This window comes from Balearica regulorum, chromosome 3, assembly GCF_011004875.1.
Source record: "Balearica regulorum gibbericeps isolate bBalReg1 chromosome 3, bBalReg1.pri, whole genome shotgun sequence".
NCBI classification, from domain to species: domain Eukaryota; kingdom Metazoa; phylum Chordata; class Aves; order Gruiformes; family Gruidae; genus Balearica; species Balearica regulorum.
Genome location: NC_046186.1, coordinates 71,116,507 through 71,136,460, shown reverse-complemented (window position 1 = coordinate 71,136,460; position 19,954 = coordinate 71,116,507). Strand labels below are relative to the sequence as shown.

The 19,954-nt window shown below is 38.4% G+C and overlaps 1 protein-coding gene across 2 annotated transcripts in view; it reads left to right on the top strand.

Moving 5' to 3' along the window:
* Positions 1–18,987, top strand: part of LOC104639278 (coiled-coil domain-containing protein 170) — a 59,498-nt gene extending 40,511 nt beyond the window's left edge. The window contains exons 6-11 of one of the 2 annotated variants that reach the window (XM_075748404.1): positions 2,159–2,476; positions 4,552–4,752; positions 6,521–6,694; positions 7,896–8,138; positions 8,955–9,191; positions 15,545–18,987. In XM_075748404.1, the coding sequence (XP_075604519.1) occupies positions 2,159–2,476; positions 4,552–4,752; positions 6,521–6,694; positions 7,896–8,138; positions 8,955–9,191; positions 15,545–15,745 (1,374 nt within the window). In that variant the 3' untranslated portion in view covers positions 15,746–18,987. The remainder of the gene's footprint in view (positions 1–2,158; positions 2,477–4,551; positions 4,753–6,520; positions 6,695–7,895; positions 8,139–8,954; positions 9,192–15,544) is intronic. The other variant, XM_075748405.1, reaches the window with a different exon arrangement.
* The last annotated feature ends 967 nt before the right edge of the window (positions 18,988–19,954 follow it).

Genomic DNA, 19,954 nt, shown 5'->3' with positions numbered 1-19,954 from the left:
CAGGTGGGAATTTTCTATTAATAGGATTTGTTTAGAATAAAAAAGAGAAAATGGCAAGGAATCACACCAACATTTGTTTCCAAGAGAGTTCTACAATTACTTTAGAAAGGGGTAGTAACAAATAATTTCCGAAATGACAGGGTTTGTTTTGGTTTGTTTTCATTTATGTGTTTGCATGTTTTCTTTTTTGAAGCTATTTAAAAATTTTAGTATTTTTAGTATTGTATGTTTATATTTTATTTCCAAGGGTGCCTCCCAAACTCCATTTTTGTCCATCCTCACTGCTGATCTACATAAATACCCCCAGATTTGCTACTTGATTAGCATGTTTTCCATTAATACAAATGACTTACTATGGTACACAGCAAGCACACAGTAGACCCTGAGAGACCCCCGAGTAGTCACCATATTCACAGCTGCTCCAGGAACAATTCTTTAACTCCAATGTAGACAATCTTAGTTCATATCCACTTACTGGGCTTCTACTAAACAACTGAAACTTCCAGACAAATCTGATCGGTCTCTATAAATATGCCATCCTCTAGCATAATTTTGTGTCTTGTGTGAAGTAATACTCTTTCCCATTTGCTTCTATCCATCAGATAATACCCAGAGGAATGAAGACTTAGTCTTTGCTATACTTTTAGTTGGTTTCACTGCAAATTTTATTCTTGTATATGAATGTGTAAGCACTCTTGCTATTGGTATTGTGGGGTAAGGAAAGAGTTTTAAAAGCTGACTGAATGAGAGAGATGATTTTTTCTTTTTGTTTAGATGGGTTATTTTTCTTTCATTTTTCTATCATCATTTGCTTTTGTGTCATGGGTCACGATACACAGTTCTGTCTGCTCTGCCCTGTTGGGTCAATATTTTATATACAACTGATGTAGATATATATGTACTGGCTATTTTTTCTTTCTTTCCAAACTGACTCTTGATTCTTCAGAAGCTAAAGATAAAAAACTTTTAAAAGCTCTGGGCTTAGAAAGAAAGGATCATGGTTGCCAGGGGCTAAATGAGAATCATGACAAAATGCCAAAGATCTGAGGATGTCCCTGAGCAGTAAATCCTATGGGCTATTCACCAGGTAGTCTTATCTCACAGTACCCTGTCTCCCTCCTGAAGATGTATTTGAGTGTATTACTTCTGAAGTGCAAGGGACTGACTTCTTTAAAAGAAAAGTTACGAGGATACTAGATAGACCCACCATCCCACTAGTCTTTCCCTAGTTGCTTCTGCACACCAATAGCCCAGCTGAGCAGCAGAAGGGGGCAGTTGTAGGCTCTGTGGAAGGACACATAGCTCTTCATTGACTTTCTTCTATTTCTCAGGCAAATTTGACCTTATGGTAATAGGGATTTTGCTTCCTTCAGAAGGTGACATAGCTCAAAATAATTCCCTTTTTGAAAATTTTTCTGAGTGTTTCACAATCTAAGGATTTCTTCTTTGAGGTGAAATTGGTATTTGAGCATTTGCACCTTCTTTTATGCTGTCTCAACATCATGATCTTTTTTTGTTTGGCTCCTCACTTCCCATTTGTGTGTATAAATAATCTCAGGAATTTTTGTCACATTCAAGTAAGGTGATCTCAGAGATCACCTCTAATTCTGCTCTTGATGCTATATTCAAAGAGGTGGTGTGTATTCTTTTGGTCAGCCCTGAACTGGTCAGGCAGTTGGACTAGATGATCATTGTAGGTTCCTTCCAACTGAAATGTTCTGTCCTCTTCTGTTCTGTTCTACTCTATTCTGCTCTACTTTTTCCCTCCAAGGGGTAGTACTTTGGCTTTATTTGTGTTACATTTTATTCACCATTTATTTTCTAAGTCACATTATCTGAATGAAAAAATAAGCTAGCAATAGTTTTATTGTAAAAACATTGGTTTTTATTTACCTGCAAATTTTATTCATGTATTATATGAATAACCATTCTTGCAGTGGCCTGCAAGAGGTTAGTCTGTAGTGTGATTGCAGCAGGCTTTGGGCTTTCATCAGTTTCAGTGGGAGTTCTCTTAGGAAGCCCTGATGCTGAGCCCATATGAATAATATGGGTCCTAAATGCTCTATCTGCCATACCTGCTTCTGAGTTATTTCCTGCTTTTTGCGTGGAGGTTATAACAAATTTTAAAAAGCCTGGCTTAATCTTTCATGTATTTTAGGATCTTGACAGTGCTATAATAGGGAGACAGAGTTTGGAGATGGAGATCAGAAACCTCCAAGATAAACTGACTGCTAACCAGAAAGCTTTGGACGCCTCGAAGTGGGAACTGAACAATCTGAAGGCATCTTCCAGGGAGCTGGATGGAAGCTTGAAGAGCAGCAGAGAAGAGGCCAGGACTGCTCAGAGCTCCTTAGTGGCTTTTAAAGAGCAAATTGCTACCCTCCTCAGTGGTGGATCTGCAATAGTTAAACCTTCTGAGAAAGCCATTTTGGAGAGGATCCAAGAAATAAAATGCAAAGAGGAGAGTAAAGAAATAGTAAGTCAGCAACTGCTGCACTTGCCTAATATGTGTATTTATTCTCTTTGGATCCTTTTTCATTTAGTCATCTGTTAGTGTTGGCTTCTGCTTAGATTTTGAAATTAAAGAAAACTTTAATTTTGTTGTCTGTTGATTTGAGATAATGGGTGAAAAGCATCTATGTTTTATTAAGTAGAACGAGGCCAGAAATGAAATTAATAATACATGCTGTTAACAAGAAAAGACATGGAATGATCTTCCAGGTAAGACATTCAAATATGATTTCAGTACCACTTAGCAGACATCAAAAGTGGCTGTGTGGTTGCTATGATTTAGTGGAACATGTGAACAAGTATGGATTTGCTGCTACAATAGTGACTTCAAGGACTGACTTGTTTCTCAAAGCACACATAATGATGAGTCAACCCAGGAAACTTCTTTCCTTCCAATTCTCAAAACCTGTACCTAAAAAGAAAAAAGTAATTTTACACTTACAGTTCAACATTGTAGAAACCGTAACTGCTCACCATCCAGGAGAAAGGCGATAGGAGGGCAGCTGGATATTCTAATGCTGTGGCCCGAGGTGCTTCAGCTGGTGGTGTTTGCATGTACAGGTAGAGAAGAGACAGCTCAGGAGGAAGTTGAGCCAGAATACAGTCTGACCAACGTCAGTACCCTGACACTGCATTGAAGTTTTTCACTTGCTTACATGGGCATATATTAATTTTGTCAGCAAGGACTATTATATAATTAAAAGTCACACACTAAATCAAAAGCTGTTTTTACTGAGCCACTGAAAAACAACTTCTGTGTCCTTGCCAGATTTTAAGATTCCAACATCTCCTACTGATGTGATAGGTTTTTTTGTTAGGGAATGTTTTTGTATTCTGTCCAAGATTGGAAATAGCTCTTGAAAATATCCCTGTGCATTTTGATTAAATATTTTGTTAAAAAATACAAACCAGCTCCCCTATACCTTAGTTTGAGAGTCAGTATACCAAATTTCAATGAAAACAAGATTTGTGAAAATTATTAACATTTGAAAGTTATCCACTGATGTGGAAGTGTGGCAGCAACTTTTTTATATAAAAGGTCTTTACAGTTTTATTATATGTCCTGGAGTGTTGTTTCCATAAGCAAAATGCTTTCAAAATTAAATCTAATGAGAATTTTATGTACATGTGTTTGTACTATTTGGTGTTTTGGCATACAGCACACTCTGAGATGTTGATTATTATGGCAGCTGCTGAGAAACGGAAATTTAAGTTGACTGGCAGCTGTTGAGTACAAAGGTTTCATTTTTAAATCATCACTGCAGCTCTTCTGGGAGTTTTGTGTATCTCATCATATACACTAGATAAACTGGCAGAATGTTCATCTTTACATCCAAGCCTGGTCAGCTATGTCTGGCTTACCTCTGCACATGCACCTGTCAAACAGAGCTGTGAAAAGTTTAAATTTTGAAAGGCCTGTGAGAAAATTATTCACTGCAACTGCTATAGTCAGATTTTCTGTGAAATCTGAAATGTTCTTGAAGGTTGTATCTCCTAATTATGGTGATTTTGGTGTCTGAAGGGCATCCGAGTCATAGTGTATACTTCAGTTAACAATTGGGAAGCACTCCTCTGAGACTTGGTTATCCATATCTACATTCTCACCTATGTGCTGCATGTATTTTCTAAATCACTTCTCTATTTTTTCCACTCAGCACCTCAATAGACTAGTGATTTTATTGGCTTATTTTAAAGAATGTGAGTTGACTGCCAGGTATTGCTGGTTTGGTAACATCTTTGGAAAATTTGTGTCTAAATTAGTTTGTATTAATTTTTTATAGATATAAGCCCCTTTTAGTCAGTTCACTCATCTTAGATATGGTTTCTGCTCTTCACTTTTGGATGTCTCATGTGTCACCACTTCTGCCATTTTCTCCTGGTGGTTACAGCAGATTTTTCTTTTTGTCATTTTTAATGCATGCATTTTAAAGATAGATATTTATCCTCTTTTTAATAATTTGAGGATGCATCTTTCACATCTTTCTAACATTTCCATATCCACCTAACCCCATATGTTTTGTTGGCTTGCTTGCTCCCTAGATGATCTCTCAGCTTGAAACCCAAATAACTGAATTGACCAAAGCTTTGGAAAATCAGACCAAATTGTACCAAGAAGCTCTGGAGAAGAGCAGGAAAGCTGAAAAATGTTCTGAGACTTTCCAGGATCAACTGAAACACTTGGAAAAGGAATTACTCTCTGTAGATCTGATGCAAGATGGTTTGAAGCTCGAGAAACAAAAAGTAGTTGCATGCATTACATTCTTTTGCATAAACGTCTATGAAGACAGATACAGCTAATTGTATTGCATTGATCAGCTGGAGTATTACTCACAGTCTGCAAGTAATGCAAATTAGCAAAGTCAGGCATCATGTAGAGGGTAGTATCTTTTCTTTGACCAACAATTTTAGTTGGAAAAAGTAGCTAAGTTTTTGAGTTCAAAGTCCATTTAATGTGGAAAAAAAACCCAACCACCAAACAGATTAAAACAAATATCTGTAAATACACCAGAGGTCCTTCAAGGATTTTCTGGTCTCAAAGCTTGCTTTCATGTCTCTGTCTTTCTTTAATATATCATCTGGTCTGCAGTCTCTCAAGATCTTGCAGTCCTTGATTCTTTTATATCCTCAGACCATCAAGGCTACCAGAATTTTTTTTAATGAATTTTATGAATGAACACACAGTTAGCCTATAACACATCCGCATACTAAGAGTTTGAAAAATGACATAATACCTGGAAAGTTAAACCAGCCATCTGATACAGCTAAGACAAAGTTGTTGCATGTTATGAGGCCAAGATCAATGCTTAGAAAGTTGAATTTGCAAAGGATCAACAATCTGGTGCTGTCTGTTTTGCATTAGTCTATGATACAATAACTTTTATGAATGAAACATCCACCACATTGTGAGCAAACCAGAAAATGAGCTGTTCCTTCCCCTCTGCTTCCTCTGTGAAGAACATGTGGCCCTAGTTTCTTAATTTCTCTCTAAATTTTGTGGCAGTAAAGAGATTTTTTTGTTCAGATTTTTTTTTTCTGTTAATGAACAACTTCAGTGCTTGCTGCTGCTTTTAACTTCTTGAACCAGAAGCATCATGAAACAAAAAGAGATTCTTGCTGTTTTATTGCCTTAGGCTCAAGCAACAGTTATGGAACTGGTTTGTTGGTTTTTTTTTTTTTCCTTTATTGTTTCTTTGCAAAGATTATGACCTGAAAAAGAAGTAAGACAAAACAAAGGCAAACACAGTTCTCAGTGAGAAGGAGAGCTTTGGATTTTGCAACAGAGGCTAATTGAGACCAGAGAACTAATGCAATTTTTAAAGAGTTAGCGGGGCAGGACAAAAGAAGGAAAAACCCGATGAAATAATATTTGATAACTGTATGTGTTCACATCAGTAAACCAGATGGAAATGAAATCAAAATAATCTTTAAAGCAATTTGTAAACCAGTAACTGTTATCTAAAACTTGCTGTTCCAAAGAAGGGCAAAAGACTGACCATGTTAATATTTCTGCATCTCTTCAGACTACACCCAATCTCGCTCATGGCATCCCTAGTACCATTTTTATCTGTTTTAGAGCTCACAGCAATGGGCAATTACAGCACTTGCAGTTAGCTGGGGGATGTAGCTTTCCTTTCTAACTTCCTGCTAATGCATGGTTGTGTAAAAAGCAGCAGAGCCACAGACAGGAACTCAAGTCTGCAGCAGACACACATACCTGGTGCTGCTCTTACTGCAAAGGAGCAGAAAAGAATCTGGTTCTTGTGAAGAAGATAAATACAGTAGGTCCAGGGATTTATTAACAAAAATTACTAAAAAAGAACAAATGGAGAATTTGCAATTGTGTCAGGAGTAGGTACTATAAACATACCCTTTCAGCACATTATTTCTTGTGGATAGTGGACTTTGCTATGTATAGTTGGTTGCTAGTGTAGGGGGAATTGCTTTTAAATTCTACTTCAGGACATTTAATGAAGTTTTACTTTTTATTCTATTATATTCCACATCTTAGTATCTGAAATTTCTGGAGCAACTTAATGAGAAGATGAAGCTGGGTAGCCTAGCAGAAGAGGTTGGATTTGATATGAATGTGGATGCGATTCTAGCCCGGGTAGAGCAGTTAGTGAAACTGGAAGGTGATGCAGTGATTGAAAACAAGACTATGGCATATAGCCTAAGAAGGAAGGTAGGCAAAAAGGCATACTGTTACTGTTTGTTTCAAAGATAAACATTGTTATGGCTATATTTCTGTAGTGGCTTGCTAGAGGCAGCAAATTGGAGCTTCATATATGTGCTAGGAATTTCAAAGATGTCCATTACATAAAAAGAAGATAGTAAACATCTGCAAACTGTGCAAACAGACTGCATATTAAAACAACTAAAACCACCAGTCAGTTAAATACGTGATACTGCTTTTCACAACTTTTTAAATAAATGTAGGAAGTTATGCATGTTTATATGTGTATATATGTCTACTTTTAAATACACATTTATAATGTACTTCTGTAAACAACTACCATTGATATTTAAATCTAAAAGGATCTGCTGGGAAGAGGGGCATCTCACACAAACTTCTCTAGAAACCAATGTAGGATATTGCTTGTACTTCACCAGGAACATCAACATTTCCAGCAAGAACTGTGCCCCTTTAGGACCAAATCTGTTCAAATTTGGTCAGACACCCCTCCACCATCCTGCTATGACAGAGTAAAATCTTCCAGCTTTAGGCTTATCAGAATGGTTTAGAGCTTAGAATTAGGTCTATTTAGGGTTTAAAACAACACTGTATTTTTTTCTGGAAGCAACTGCCTCTAGTAGGGAGTGTAGTATGTATGTTAATACTCCTCAGATGTTCCAGAGTAAAGCCTGACAGCTCAGCTCAGGTAAACTGAAAGCAGGTAGCTTCCTGAGCACCAAAATTACAAAACTAAGCTGCTGGACCTTGTATTGGGGCAGTGGATGAAAGCTTTCTTATTTGTATATGTTGATTCCCCTTCTTGCACACTAGTCTTAATTAACTGATTAAAGATAGACATATCTTAAACTACCACCACTGAAACCACTGACTCCTTAATGAATCTCTCGTATCTCTTGCATGTGTCTAGTGTGTTATACTTCAGACAATCTCAGATGCTATGAATGATGTACCAGTATTTATGTTCAAATAGGGTGCAGGTAGGGCACAAATTCAGGGATGGAGAAGCACAGTGAATTGGTAATATAAGAGGTATTGAGTTAGTGTATATATGTTTCTACTGCTTTACAGAGTTTTCAAGAGAGGAATAGGAGTTCAGGTTAAATATGCAACATGGGGATTAAATTTGCAAAACAATCTGTGTAGTACCATTGCCTTTCACATATTCATTTCCTTGTGTTTGACAAACTAGTTGAAGACTCAGAAAGAAAAGCTTGAAAGCAAAGAGCTGCACGTGAACCTTTTGCGGCAGAAAATAACCCAGCTGGAAGAAGAGAAGCAAGTAAGGACTGCCTTAGCCGTGGAGAGGGATGAGGCCAATCTTGCTGTCAGAAAGTTACATAAGATGACAGAGAGGTTACAGAAGCAGCTTGATCTGGCTAGGGAAACAAATACTGATCTCAAAGCCAAGCTGTCTGAAACCAATGAACTTAAGGTGAGTTAAAAGGTTACATTTGTGCTTCTATCCATTTTTCTATGGTGGATACAGCTGGAGTTCACTTACAATAAATGCGTTCATGGAGAACTGCTCAAATCTATCTAGGTGGGGAAAGCAAATATAATATTACAATATTTTGGGTATTTCACAATTTGTTTTGATATACTAAGTAGCATCTGTCAAGCACAATGTAAATTTTCAGGCTAGTGTAAGAAAAATATGATATATGCATCCCTTTCTTGTTGATGTGGCTGTAATCTTACATTTTCCCGTACAATACTCACACAAGATCTATTGTGATAGGTATAGGGAGAGGGAAAGGGGTTTTTCTGCATAAAACAGGCAAGATGCTACCTTTTCATTGTTCCTGTGTTTTATTACGTTACAGCAGTAATAAATGACCTGCTTTAACTCAGGTGAATACAAGTAGTTTGCAGTCATTGATAGCTTGCCACTGCTGGAAGAAAGAAAGATTGATTTTATGGGAGTTTATGTCTTGTGGCTGATGGAGTGAAATAGATAAGTAGGTGCATGTTCCAGCTGAACAATTTTTACCAGCAAAACATCAGGCAACTCTTTTTCATACTACATTTCCAGGGTCTATCAGAGAGTGAACTCAAAAATCTTTTTGTTACTTGAGTAGAAATTGACAAGTCTCCTCTAATAAATTTTTGCTTCACATGTATATGTGATTTCATCAAGAACCCATAAGAAACCACATTAAAGTACTTACTCATGATTACTCTTGATATTTTTATTATTTGTTTGTGTTAGATGAAAAAGTGTGACAAATTTAACATTATGTTATTGCAGATCAAAACTTTGGAGCAGAATAGAACAATAGAAGAACTCAGTAAGTCTCAAGGAAAATTGGAAAGAATGAAGGAAAAGGCTGAGAAACAACTTACCTCTGTCAAATCAGAACTTCTTTTAAAGGAGCGTAAAGCTACTGAAGATAAAGAAAAAACCAAAAATATGTTAGAAGCAGTTACCAATGAGATGAAGGTGCTTAAAACAACACTTGCAGAATTAGCAAAAAGAGAGAGACAGGTAGGTGCATAGGTATTTGACAAATGCTAGCTGTCACTTAGAATATAAGGATGTGGTATAAGTGGAGCAGCTATCCAGCTGTGCTGAAAACTTTTGCGAACATTATTAAACAAGGAAATTTTAGGTCAGACTTGTGTGCCAGACTGACAGTTGTGATTCTGAGAGGAAAAGCTATCCTTCAAGTTATATATGCAAGAGAATGAACAATAAATACAGGCATTGATTTCTTTGTTCATTGCAAAATGTTATATCACCTTTTGGAGAATCACAGAATCACCGAATGGTTGGAAGGGGCCTCTGGAGATCGTCTAGTCCAACTCCCATGCTAAAGCAGGATCACCTAAAGCAGGTTGCACAAGATCACTTCCAGGCAGGTTTTGAATATCTCCAGAGAAGGAGACTCTACAATCTCTTTGGGCAGCCTGTTCCAGTGCTCAGTCACCCTCAAAGTGAAGAAGTTTTTCCTCACATTGAGATGGAACTTCCCGCGTTCCAGTTTGTTCCTGTTGCCCCTTGTCCTGTCGCTGGGCACCACTGAAAAGACTCTGGCCCCATCCTCTAGACATCCACCCTTTAGATGTTTATAAGCACCGATAAGATCTCCTCTCAGTCTTCTCTTCTCCTGGCTAAACAGACCCAGTTCTCTCAGCCCGTCCTCATGAGAGATGCTCCAGTCCCCTAATCATCTTTGTAGCCCTCCGCTGGGCTCTCTTCAGTAGTTCCCTGTCTTTCTTGCATTGGGGAGCCCAGAACTGGACACATCACTCCAGATGTGGCCTCACCAGGGCAGAGTAGAGGGGGAGGATAACCTCCCTTGACCTGCTAGCCACGCTCTTAATGCACCCCAGGATACCATTGGCCTTCTTGGCCACAAGGGCACATTGGTGGCTCGTGGAGAGCTTGTTGTCTGCCAGGACTCCCAGGTCCTTCTCTGCAGTGCTGCTTCCCAGCAGGTCAACCCCTAACCTGTGCTGGTGCATGGGGTTCTTCCTAGGTGCAGGACCCTACACGCTTGCCTTTGTTGAACTTCATTTGGTTCCCCTCCGCCCAACTCCCTAGCCTGTCCAGATCTTGCTGAACGGCAGTGCAGCCTTCTGGTGTATCAGCCACTCCTCCCACTTTAGTATTGTCAGCAAACTTCATCCAAGTCATTGATGAATATGTTGAACAAGACTGGACCCTGTACTGACCCTTGGGGCACACTGCTAGCTACAGGCCTCCAACTAGACTTTGCGCCGCTTATCACAACCCTCTGGGCTCTGCCATTCAGCCGGTTCTCAATCCACCTCACTGTCTGCTCATGCAACCCGCACTTCCTAAGCTTGCTTATGAGGACCTTATGGGAGACAGTGTCAAAAGCCTTGCTGAAGCCATGGTGGACAACATCCACTGCTCTTTCCTCATCTACCTAGCTAGTCATGCCATCACAGAAGGCTATCAGATTGGTCAAGCATGATTTCCCCTTGGTGAATCCATGTTAACCACTCCTGATAACCTTCTTTTCCTCCACATGCTTAGAGATGACATCCAGAATGAGCTGTTCCATCACCTTGCCAGGGATGGAGGTGAGGCTCACTGGCCTGTAGTTTTCTGGGTTCTCCTTCTTGCCCTTTTTGAAGACTGGAGAGACATTGGTTTTCTTCCAGTCCTCAGGCACCTCTCCTGTTCTCCATGACCTTTCAAAGATGATGGAGAGGGGCTTAGCAATAACATCTGTCAGCTGCCTCAGCACTCGTGGGTGCATCCCATTGGGGCCCATGGATTTGTGGGTGTCAAGTTTGCCTAAATGGTCTCTAACGCTATCCTCCTTGACCAAGGGAAAGTCTTCCCTTCTCCAGACTTTCTTACCTCCAGAGTCTGGGATTCCTGAGGGCCAGCCTTAGCAGTAAAGACTGAAGCAAAGAAGGCATTCAGTAACTCTGCCTTCTCTGTATCCTCCATCACCAGGGCACCTGCCTCATTCAGCAATGAGCCTGCATTTTCCCTAGTCTTCCTTTTGCTGCTGGTGTACTTGAAGTCCTCCTTGTTGTCCTTGACATCCCTTGCCAGGTTTAATTCCAAGGGGGCCTTAGCCTTCTTTGTTGCATCCCTGCATACTCTGACAATGTTCCTATATTCCTCCCAAGCAGCCAGTCCCTTTTTCCATATTCTGTAAACTTCCTTCTTCCCTTTGAGTTTTTCCAGAAGCTCCTTGCTCATCCATGCAGGTCTCCTGCCTCTTTTGCTTGATTTCTTACTCTCTGGGATGCACCGATCTTGAGCTTGGAGGAAGTGGTGCTTCAATATTAACCAGCTCTCTTGGACCCCCCGAGAAGTATAAAAATGCTTTAAAATCCTGGTATTTTTTTAAGGTATATTTTTCTATATAGCTTGGGTATAAAACTTACCAACTTTTCATCTGTTTCCTGTCGTTTCTCCTCATCCGTCTCTTGCACTTTCTCCTTGCCAGTTTTATGAGATTCAGCAAGGCTAAATGATAGGATGAGAGGAAGCAGCCTCAAGTTGTGTCAAGGGAGTTTTATATTGGATATTAGGAAAAATTTCTTCACCAAAAGGGTTGTCAGGCACTGGAACAGGCTGCCCAGGGAAGTGGTTGAGTCACCATCCCTGGAGGTATTTAAAAGACGTGTAGATGTGGTGCTTAGGGATGTGGTTTAGTGGTGGACTTGGCAGTGCTAGGTTAACGGTTGAACTCGATGATCTTAAAGGTCTTTTCTAACCTAAATGATTCTATGATTCTGTGTTATCATGTATAGGCCATAAATTCAAAGAATGCTAGAAAAGATCAGAAAATTAAAAAAAAACCATACAAGATAAACTAGACTTAATATTGAATGTAACTATTTTGGATCAATTTGTGACATAAAAGCTTGTTAAAGTTTAGGTAAGAAAATTTTTTGTAAATAACCTTGGGGGAGGCTGTAAGTACTTTGTTGGAAACACATGAATATTTAAAAATATTCTCATTTAAAAAAATTGTGAAGTATGTACATAATTGCTCGGTATATTGTGTTTTTTAGCAGCATTATAAACAGCATAATTGTTGAAAGCCAATGGGATGCTTCTTTAAAGTAAAAAATGTGTAATTTTAAATTCCTTATTCCAACTGCTTAGAACTTTGTTAGTTTTTCCAGCTAAAATTTTTATGCTATATGTTGGCCTTAGCAATGACTCTGGATGAAATTTAAGAATGCTATTTAAAAAAATGAGTCTAGAAAAATATTTTTTTGCTCACATGGAGAAAAGACCGACAACCTGGGGATCTTTCTTACCGGAAAGCTTTAGCACTGTTTTGTTTTATAATGGAGGTTAGAAATTTGGCAGGAAAATTTAATTTCTTCATATGTCTCGTGAAAAAACAAAGCATTCTGCACACAGAAGGAGGTATGAATTATACTGAGAAAATTATTCCATAGAGTCATACATTGAGTACTTGCAAAAAATGCACAAATGTTGAATTTTTACTCTCCGAACCCAAGGCATATCAAACCGCTTGAATACTGTTGCAGTGTTCTTTGGCCAAATTTGAAGAACATGGGAAAAGTGAGTTAAGTGGGCTACAAAGCGTGGAATGCTCAAGCACAGCATAGCACTGGTTCTCAAGCTTTCTGGGTTAGTGAAAGAAAAATGTCAATTTATAATTCACCAGCATCCGCAATCATCTGCATCACAGGAACATTTTGAATACCTGCAGGTGGAACTATACTGCTAAACCAGGAGCAAAGCTGTTTGCAAAACCAGTGCCTGGTACTTGTGCAGTGCCAATTAGCAGTAATGGCATTTTGAGAATATGAGAATTGCCAGTAGTATTTATAGCATACTCTCCTGTATCTTAACAGTTTACTTAGCTAAAATCTATCCTTAAAATAAAACTACTATTGCTAAATCAGAGAATTAATTCTAAACTCTCAAGATATAAAAAAAGTTATCATGATGTGCTTACAGCACTGTATCCACTTAAGAGCATAAACATGCATCTTGGCTCCATGTGAGATGTGCGATAGCGTTGTAAAGATTGTCCAGCACGTTGCTTGTTTGGAGTTTTGAAAATTCAGATTGATGTCCTCTGGTGGGGCATTTTTGCATCCGAGAGTGATGGTTCTCTTTATCAGTTTATGTGGAGAATTTATCTTTAACGTCAACCCTTTTTCTGCATTTTCACTGAACTACTGCTTTGCCTGCACTGTACATTATATGCCCCAATATAATAGTCAGAAAAGTTGGTTTTTTTCCCAAGTGTTATTCCATTAAAGTGGAAAAAAAATCCTCAATTTAAAATTCATGTAAATGAATGGCTTAAAGGATTTCTTTAAGGGCTCTGTGTCCTTTCAAGTTTAGGTTATTTGCTGATGAAAGTTATTGAATTAACATATTCGTTATCCATTCAGTATAGCTATGACCTGATTTTCCTATCAGAAATAAAGAGTGAGATGATGGTGTGTATGTTTTCATTTGTATCTATTCCCTATGGCAAAATCCCGCCGGATCAATAATCTGCCTCAGTGCATCAAATTTAACTTGATTGCACTTGGTACATGGTTGTAGTGCAGTTTGGTTTACTCACAGTTGCTGTCGTAAGTTGAACAGCTTGCAATAGCAAAGATGAGAGCAAGAAATGTGGTGCAAAGCGCAGACGCTAATGTGTTCCCAGGGGATCAGCTGGGTTTGTTGTATGGATGCCTTGTGGGGATTTAATCCATCCAAAGACTGGATCTTTGCAGGGGGCTGCCTTGATCTTTTAACATAAAGTCTGCATGGAAACAAATTCCAGCTCTGCTGCCTGCTCATTCTGTCTGTGATCCAGATGTTTAAAAAAAATCTTTGGCTTCTGCTAAATTGTACTTGCCTAGCATGCTGCCGGAGCCCCACATCAGTGACCTCCTGATTTGGCTTTGAAGAGAATGTTTGGCAGCTTGGGGGGGTTTTGGTATTACCTTGTTCCAATGTTTCATCCAAGACATTGCACTGCCTTGGTAAGACAGATAGCTGGGACTGAATTCTCAAATCCTTCTGCCCTATACTGTCTTGGTTTCCATGTTTGTTTTTTCTGAACTGATGGAAGCTCCTTAGGGTTTGTACTGGGATGAAACAAACTGTCTTTGGCAAATCTTGGAACTGAGATCTTGTTTTACAGGTTTTTGCAGCTTGCGTTGCAGATGTTATAACTGCTTTAGAATTCTGCACGGTATTTTTGGGGTTGGACACGTATTTCAGGAGTGTTTTTATCTCTGTTTCGGGAGTGTGTTCACCTCTTCCTTACCATTAGCTGTCAGCATGATCGGTGGAGTTGAGGGTACTGCCACACCAGAGTGCGAGTCCAGCTTCTTGATGGTTTTGATGTTTCTGTGACATTTTGAGTCTCTGTCATGCTTGGGAATGGGGATCTTGATGTTCAAATAGATAGCGAGACAAGCATATTTCCTCAGATAGGAACATTTTCCTCTTTTGTGTGTTGATGATGAGGGGTATTAAGGCATTGGACATTTGGGCTGTGTAATGCATTGTCCATCAAAGAGACATTGAAGTTTGACTTACAATGATTCATATTGTGAGTTGAGAAGAGTAACTCAGCATTCATGTTCATCTGATTTTAAGTTTTTCATCTTGTTGCTGGCGGGGTTGCTAGTGATGACAATTACTTGTGGATGTCTGTCCATTTGGAACTGCAGAGAAAAAGCTGGTTTCTTTAATTACTTTGCCAAATACCCTTCCTATGATATATTTTCAGCAGCTGTGCACAGAAGAAAAATGAGCATTTCCTAGGCTGCATCTTTAATTTTGGCTGCATCCTGATTCCAAATCAAAGTTGGACTGAAGGATGTGCTAAACCTTCACCTTTCTTCTAACTTCCTCCTTACTGCTGTGGTTTCTACAAGGAAGTGCAGGGTGGAGGGGAGCAGTGGCAGGCAGAGGCTGGGAGCTTGTGGCCAGGACCAGTAGTTTAGCCTGTGCTGTGGGGTATGCCCACCAGAGTTTCCAGTTGTCTGCATAGCTTGCAGTCGTCTAGGTCAAGTACAGCTCCTTTTCCCATCTATTTCCTTAGTTTTCGCTGTGGAGTCAGCAGGGAAGATATGCCTGTGAAGGACACTAAAGAACCCTTGAAACAGTGTTTTGTGTTCAAGATCCTTAGCATCGCAGCTGTTTATGTGATTTTTTTATTTGAGGTACGTCCCAAAAGGTTGTTTCTATCCTCTTCAGCTCTCTGTATTGAGCAAGAGCAGAAATTCCTATATTTCACACTGGTAATACAAATGCTTGTGTTTGTATGTATGCATACGTGTATATGTTTTTCCAAGCATCTCCTTTGCTTGGTATTTCATTCATTAGTAATTCCTTTCTGTTTGCTCTTGCAGCTGGCAGATTTTCGAGATGTGGTCTCACGGATGTTGGGCCTCAATGTTGCCAGCCTGGCTCTTCCTGACTATGAAATCATTACACGTCTTGAAGGGTTGATTCACTCTCATCAGCACCACTACTTCCCCTGCGTCTGCCTCAAAGACGTGGCAAGGGCACCAGAGGAACACTCACAAAGAAACATACAGCTTCTTCACTGAAACATGTGTTTTTTAAGGAGACAGAACAAAGTAAAATTTTCTTTTGTGCTTCCCTACCTGCTAGATGTGGATAGGAAACAGATATTTATTTCTGTTCCCTACCCTACAGATACCAACTTGGGCTGATTTTTGGTGTTTCAGTAGGGAGACTGAGCCGCATGGATTGAGTAAAGCCAGCAGCCTAGAGACAGCAAACAGAAAATCCCTGGGCAACATAATACTTTGGTTATGAAAATGATAGGCAATATGTGAACAACATATAGCCCTCCAGTTTCATGGCAGAGGCATTGAAGGCACGGGCCACCCGAGGTCAGTTCACAGTTTTGGGAAGTACTTGCTAATGAATGTGAGCTTCGGTGACATTCCTTGTGCTTTACCTCTGGGTGACAGGGATGGCATAAAGTGGGGTTGTCCCGCTGCTGTTCCTCTTGCAAAATAGGACTTCTCTCTCTGCATTTTTATGCATTCATTACTTTAACTTCAAGACAGTTAGCTGGAAGTAAAACAAAGGACTATCACAATTTTAGAACAAGGGATTTTTTGTTTTGTTTTGTTTTCCTTAGTCTGCTCTTGTGCCAAAGCAAAAAACTATGATTTTTCAGCACAGGCTCTTTCACAGGGTCCAGTCACGTGCCTGATGTAGATATATTTGGTAAAATTGCACGGTGCCCTTGGTCATGATGCCTTGAAAAATTTTCTTCCAGCTGCTGTATTCCTTGGGCAGTTAATCCATAGGCAAAATAAGTGGCAGCTCTTCTGAGTTAATAAAAAGTTATTTTAAAATGCTTATCCACTACAGAAAATAGTTGAATTACTAAAGTCTTTATTTTCAGAAAAGCAATGAGGAAGTGTCCAGAACTTCCTCTTAGTCATAAAAACTGCTATCATCCTTTCTGAGTGTTGTTAAATTTAATGATATTTTAAAGAAATTTGAACAATAAATCTGTTTCAATAGCACACAAACGTGGTTCTGTGTTTTTAGTTGTCTCTTCCCATTATATATTTTGTATGGAAATGGAGAACAGTAAAGATGATTTTCCTATTTATGTCTGACCATTTCGGGGCTTTCTACAGTATCTCAGCAAATGATAACCCACTCACTAAAACTGAGCACACTATTTTAAGAAAAATGAGACTTTTTAAAGTAAATGTGGTAATTTTGGTATCTGACTGGGGACTGAAAGCATTATAGGCTGCTTTTCTTTCACTTGCCTCTGAAGAATCATTTCTCAGTGACTTGTTAGTAAAAAACCCCCAAACACCCAAGCTTTTGCAAAATCAGTCATTTGAGGCAGTATAGTAAATCACGTATTCTTATGCTCCTGGGGCTACCTGGATTAAAATCAATTTCCTTTCTTGTTTTATAATGTAGCATTGGTTTTCAGGTAAAGTTTAATAAATGCAATAAAGGAATAATAATATTGAATTACATAGACTTAAACTTAGGAAAGCACCACAAGTTCAAAGTAAAGTAAAAGATTGAAATGTAAATGTTTTTAGGCATGATATTTTGGTTGGGAATTTAGAGGGTGGAAAAGGATGTAATAATTTTCTAATTCTTTGTGAGAGAATACAAGTAGTTTCAGCTTGTGTTTTGCTGGTTCTATAGGCACTTCTGCTTCAGTTATTACTAAACAACAAAACCTGTTTTCTTCGTCCATATTCATAAATATTACACAAAGCCTATTTTATAATATTTTGCAAGTTAAATAAACTGCATTACAGAATTAGGTCTACTCAGCCCAGATAATACATTAATAACTTTAAGAAATAATCTCTGAGAGTGCCAGTCATAAAGTGAGTATGCATATTTGGCCGTATTTTATGGTTGTGAGATGATCTCCTAATGTCTGCCAGGAGACTTAAAACCCGCTGTCATGCTCGGCAGTTCCGTGTCCTGCCGCCCTGTGACCAGCTGTGGCACCAGCAGTGAAGTTCTGGCCCCACAGAATCCACCAGCAAAATTCTCCAAACTACTTCAGAGGAGGCAGGTTTTCACATGAAGTTGGTAGCAAAGCTTGATGACTGTCTTGCATGTGAAACCCACAGAAAGTAGAATAAGGGTTTTCTAATGCCTTTTTTTTTTTTTTTAACACAGTGGATCTGTATTTTTTGAAGTATTAATGCTAACGTTCATCAAGGAATAAGACCTCTTAGCTGACTATTAATATTCCCTGTAGTTGCTTTACTTTTCGAAGAGCATTGACATCTTTGTTCATTTAGCCAAAGCAAACAAATAAATAAATAAATAAAAAGTAAAGAAGTAATTTGATGTGAACAAAGTTCAGGTGATTTTGCTCCATGTAGTTTAATTAATCCCTGAACAAAGTTTAAACTGACTTGCAGTCTTTTTTTTTAAGGTTTGTTTCATACAGCATTGAATTTAGTCTTTCTTTTTGAAAGAAAAAATTTAGAACAGGCTTATGAATATCTTCAACATTTGTTTCAAATGTTTTCTTCTTTTTTAAGCCAAGATGCATTCAACACAAGAGAGATCTGATAGAAACCTGGAAGTATGTATTAAGGCTGTGTCAGCAGATGCCCATCTTTCCGTAGATTCTTTTTTACTAGGTTTGTATTAACAAAAGGTATGGGATTAAGAGTTTGCTATCTGTTCGTAATTACTCTTTAATTGTGGTAAACGATTCTTGATTTATCAACATAATACATATTAAAAAAAGTAATATGTGTGAAATCACAGAATGGTACAGTTACAGGGCTAGATTTTTTTTCTCCAACTAATAGCTGAACCAACTCCAGTGAAGACAACTTCAGTATTTCAGATGGGCAGTGTTGGAAAAAGGCAAAACTCAACAAATTAAAATGTTGCAATTGTAGATACTGAAATAAAATAATATACATGCCATAAACATTGTAATAACAAAACCACAATGCAAATGAAAAAATGCCTTATAATGTTATGAGTGTATTAAAATATATGCAACTGAATTTTTGTCTATACAACATATTGTTGATAATACATTCTTTGAAACACAGTAGAACCATGCATTAGAACAGCAACGTAGTAGAACCATGATTCTTCAAAGAAATGAAGTGCAAAAGGATTTAAATGCTTTGCTGAATTAGAATTTGGAAGCATAAAGGCAGATCACATTAAATTACTGTTTGACCGCTGTTGCTCTGGAATTTATTATTACTGTATAAAGTAGTTTGCTTTTCCACATTTTCTTTCTGTGGACAGTGTGTGCATCATCCATATTTTCCTAGGGCTGTTCAGTCACTGGATTCTTTTGCACATTATGATGGTGCAGGGGAGGGGAAATATGGATGACTCAAGTCATAACAGATTTTAAATTAAAAAAAAGCAGGTGGGGAATCAGACACATTTCTAGAGAAAAAGACTACTGGATTAAGTATTCTCCTGAACTTTTTCATATGAAATAGAAGTATTTTTTTAAGACTACAGATGCTGACCATTTCTCTTGACCACCAAAGAGAAAAATGGGGAGGAATGGAAAGAAATGAAGTTAAATTCTCTGTGAGTTTAGAGAAAAGGGATCTCTGATATTACTGAAGCACAAAAAGAAAAAATTAGTTAACTGTGTGGAAAATAGAAAAAAAAAAGATAGTTTGCCAGAGTAGAAACTGGAAAGAATGTTCAAACATAATCCTTTTCAAATGGAAGATTTCAGATGGCTGTGTTTGTCTGTCAAAACAAGTAAGAATCCTCTATGACAATGCTTTTTTTTCTGGAAGAGAAGGAAGATTAGTTTATTAGACTGTGCTCATAATTACTCAGGAATAACTGAGTCAGAAATAAAAGATCTACAAAACAAGACAATTTGCTTGAACAAAATAGATGACTTTTTGGACAGTTTTAGTGTCAGCTAATGAGCCACGAGACAGAGAAGAACACTTCTTTTCAGAAAGCAATAAATAAAAGAGTTGTGATATGTTTTCTTATTTTTTGCCCTGTGATTACTTACACTTTTGGTAAGTGGGAGAAACAAGAAAAAGAAGATTGCAGTGTGAGCAAATGGGGTCCAAACTGTTAACTTCCTGGTAGTCCCAGGTAGAGAAACCAACTGTCAGATGGCTTCAGGTAATGGTGGAGATGGGACTAGAGGGTAGGCTGTCTGGCCAAGCTGCGAGCTGGATAGGATTAGGTCACTGGATATGTAGGTGTACACAGGTGTTTTTATAAAATGATGATTTGGGGTTTTTTTTTTGGAAATGGAATGTTAGTGT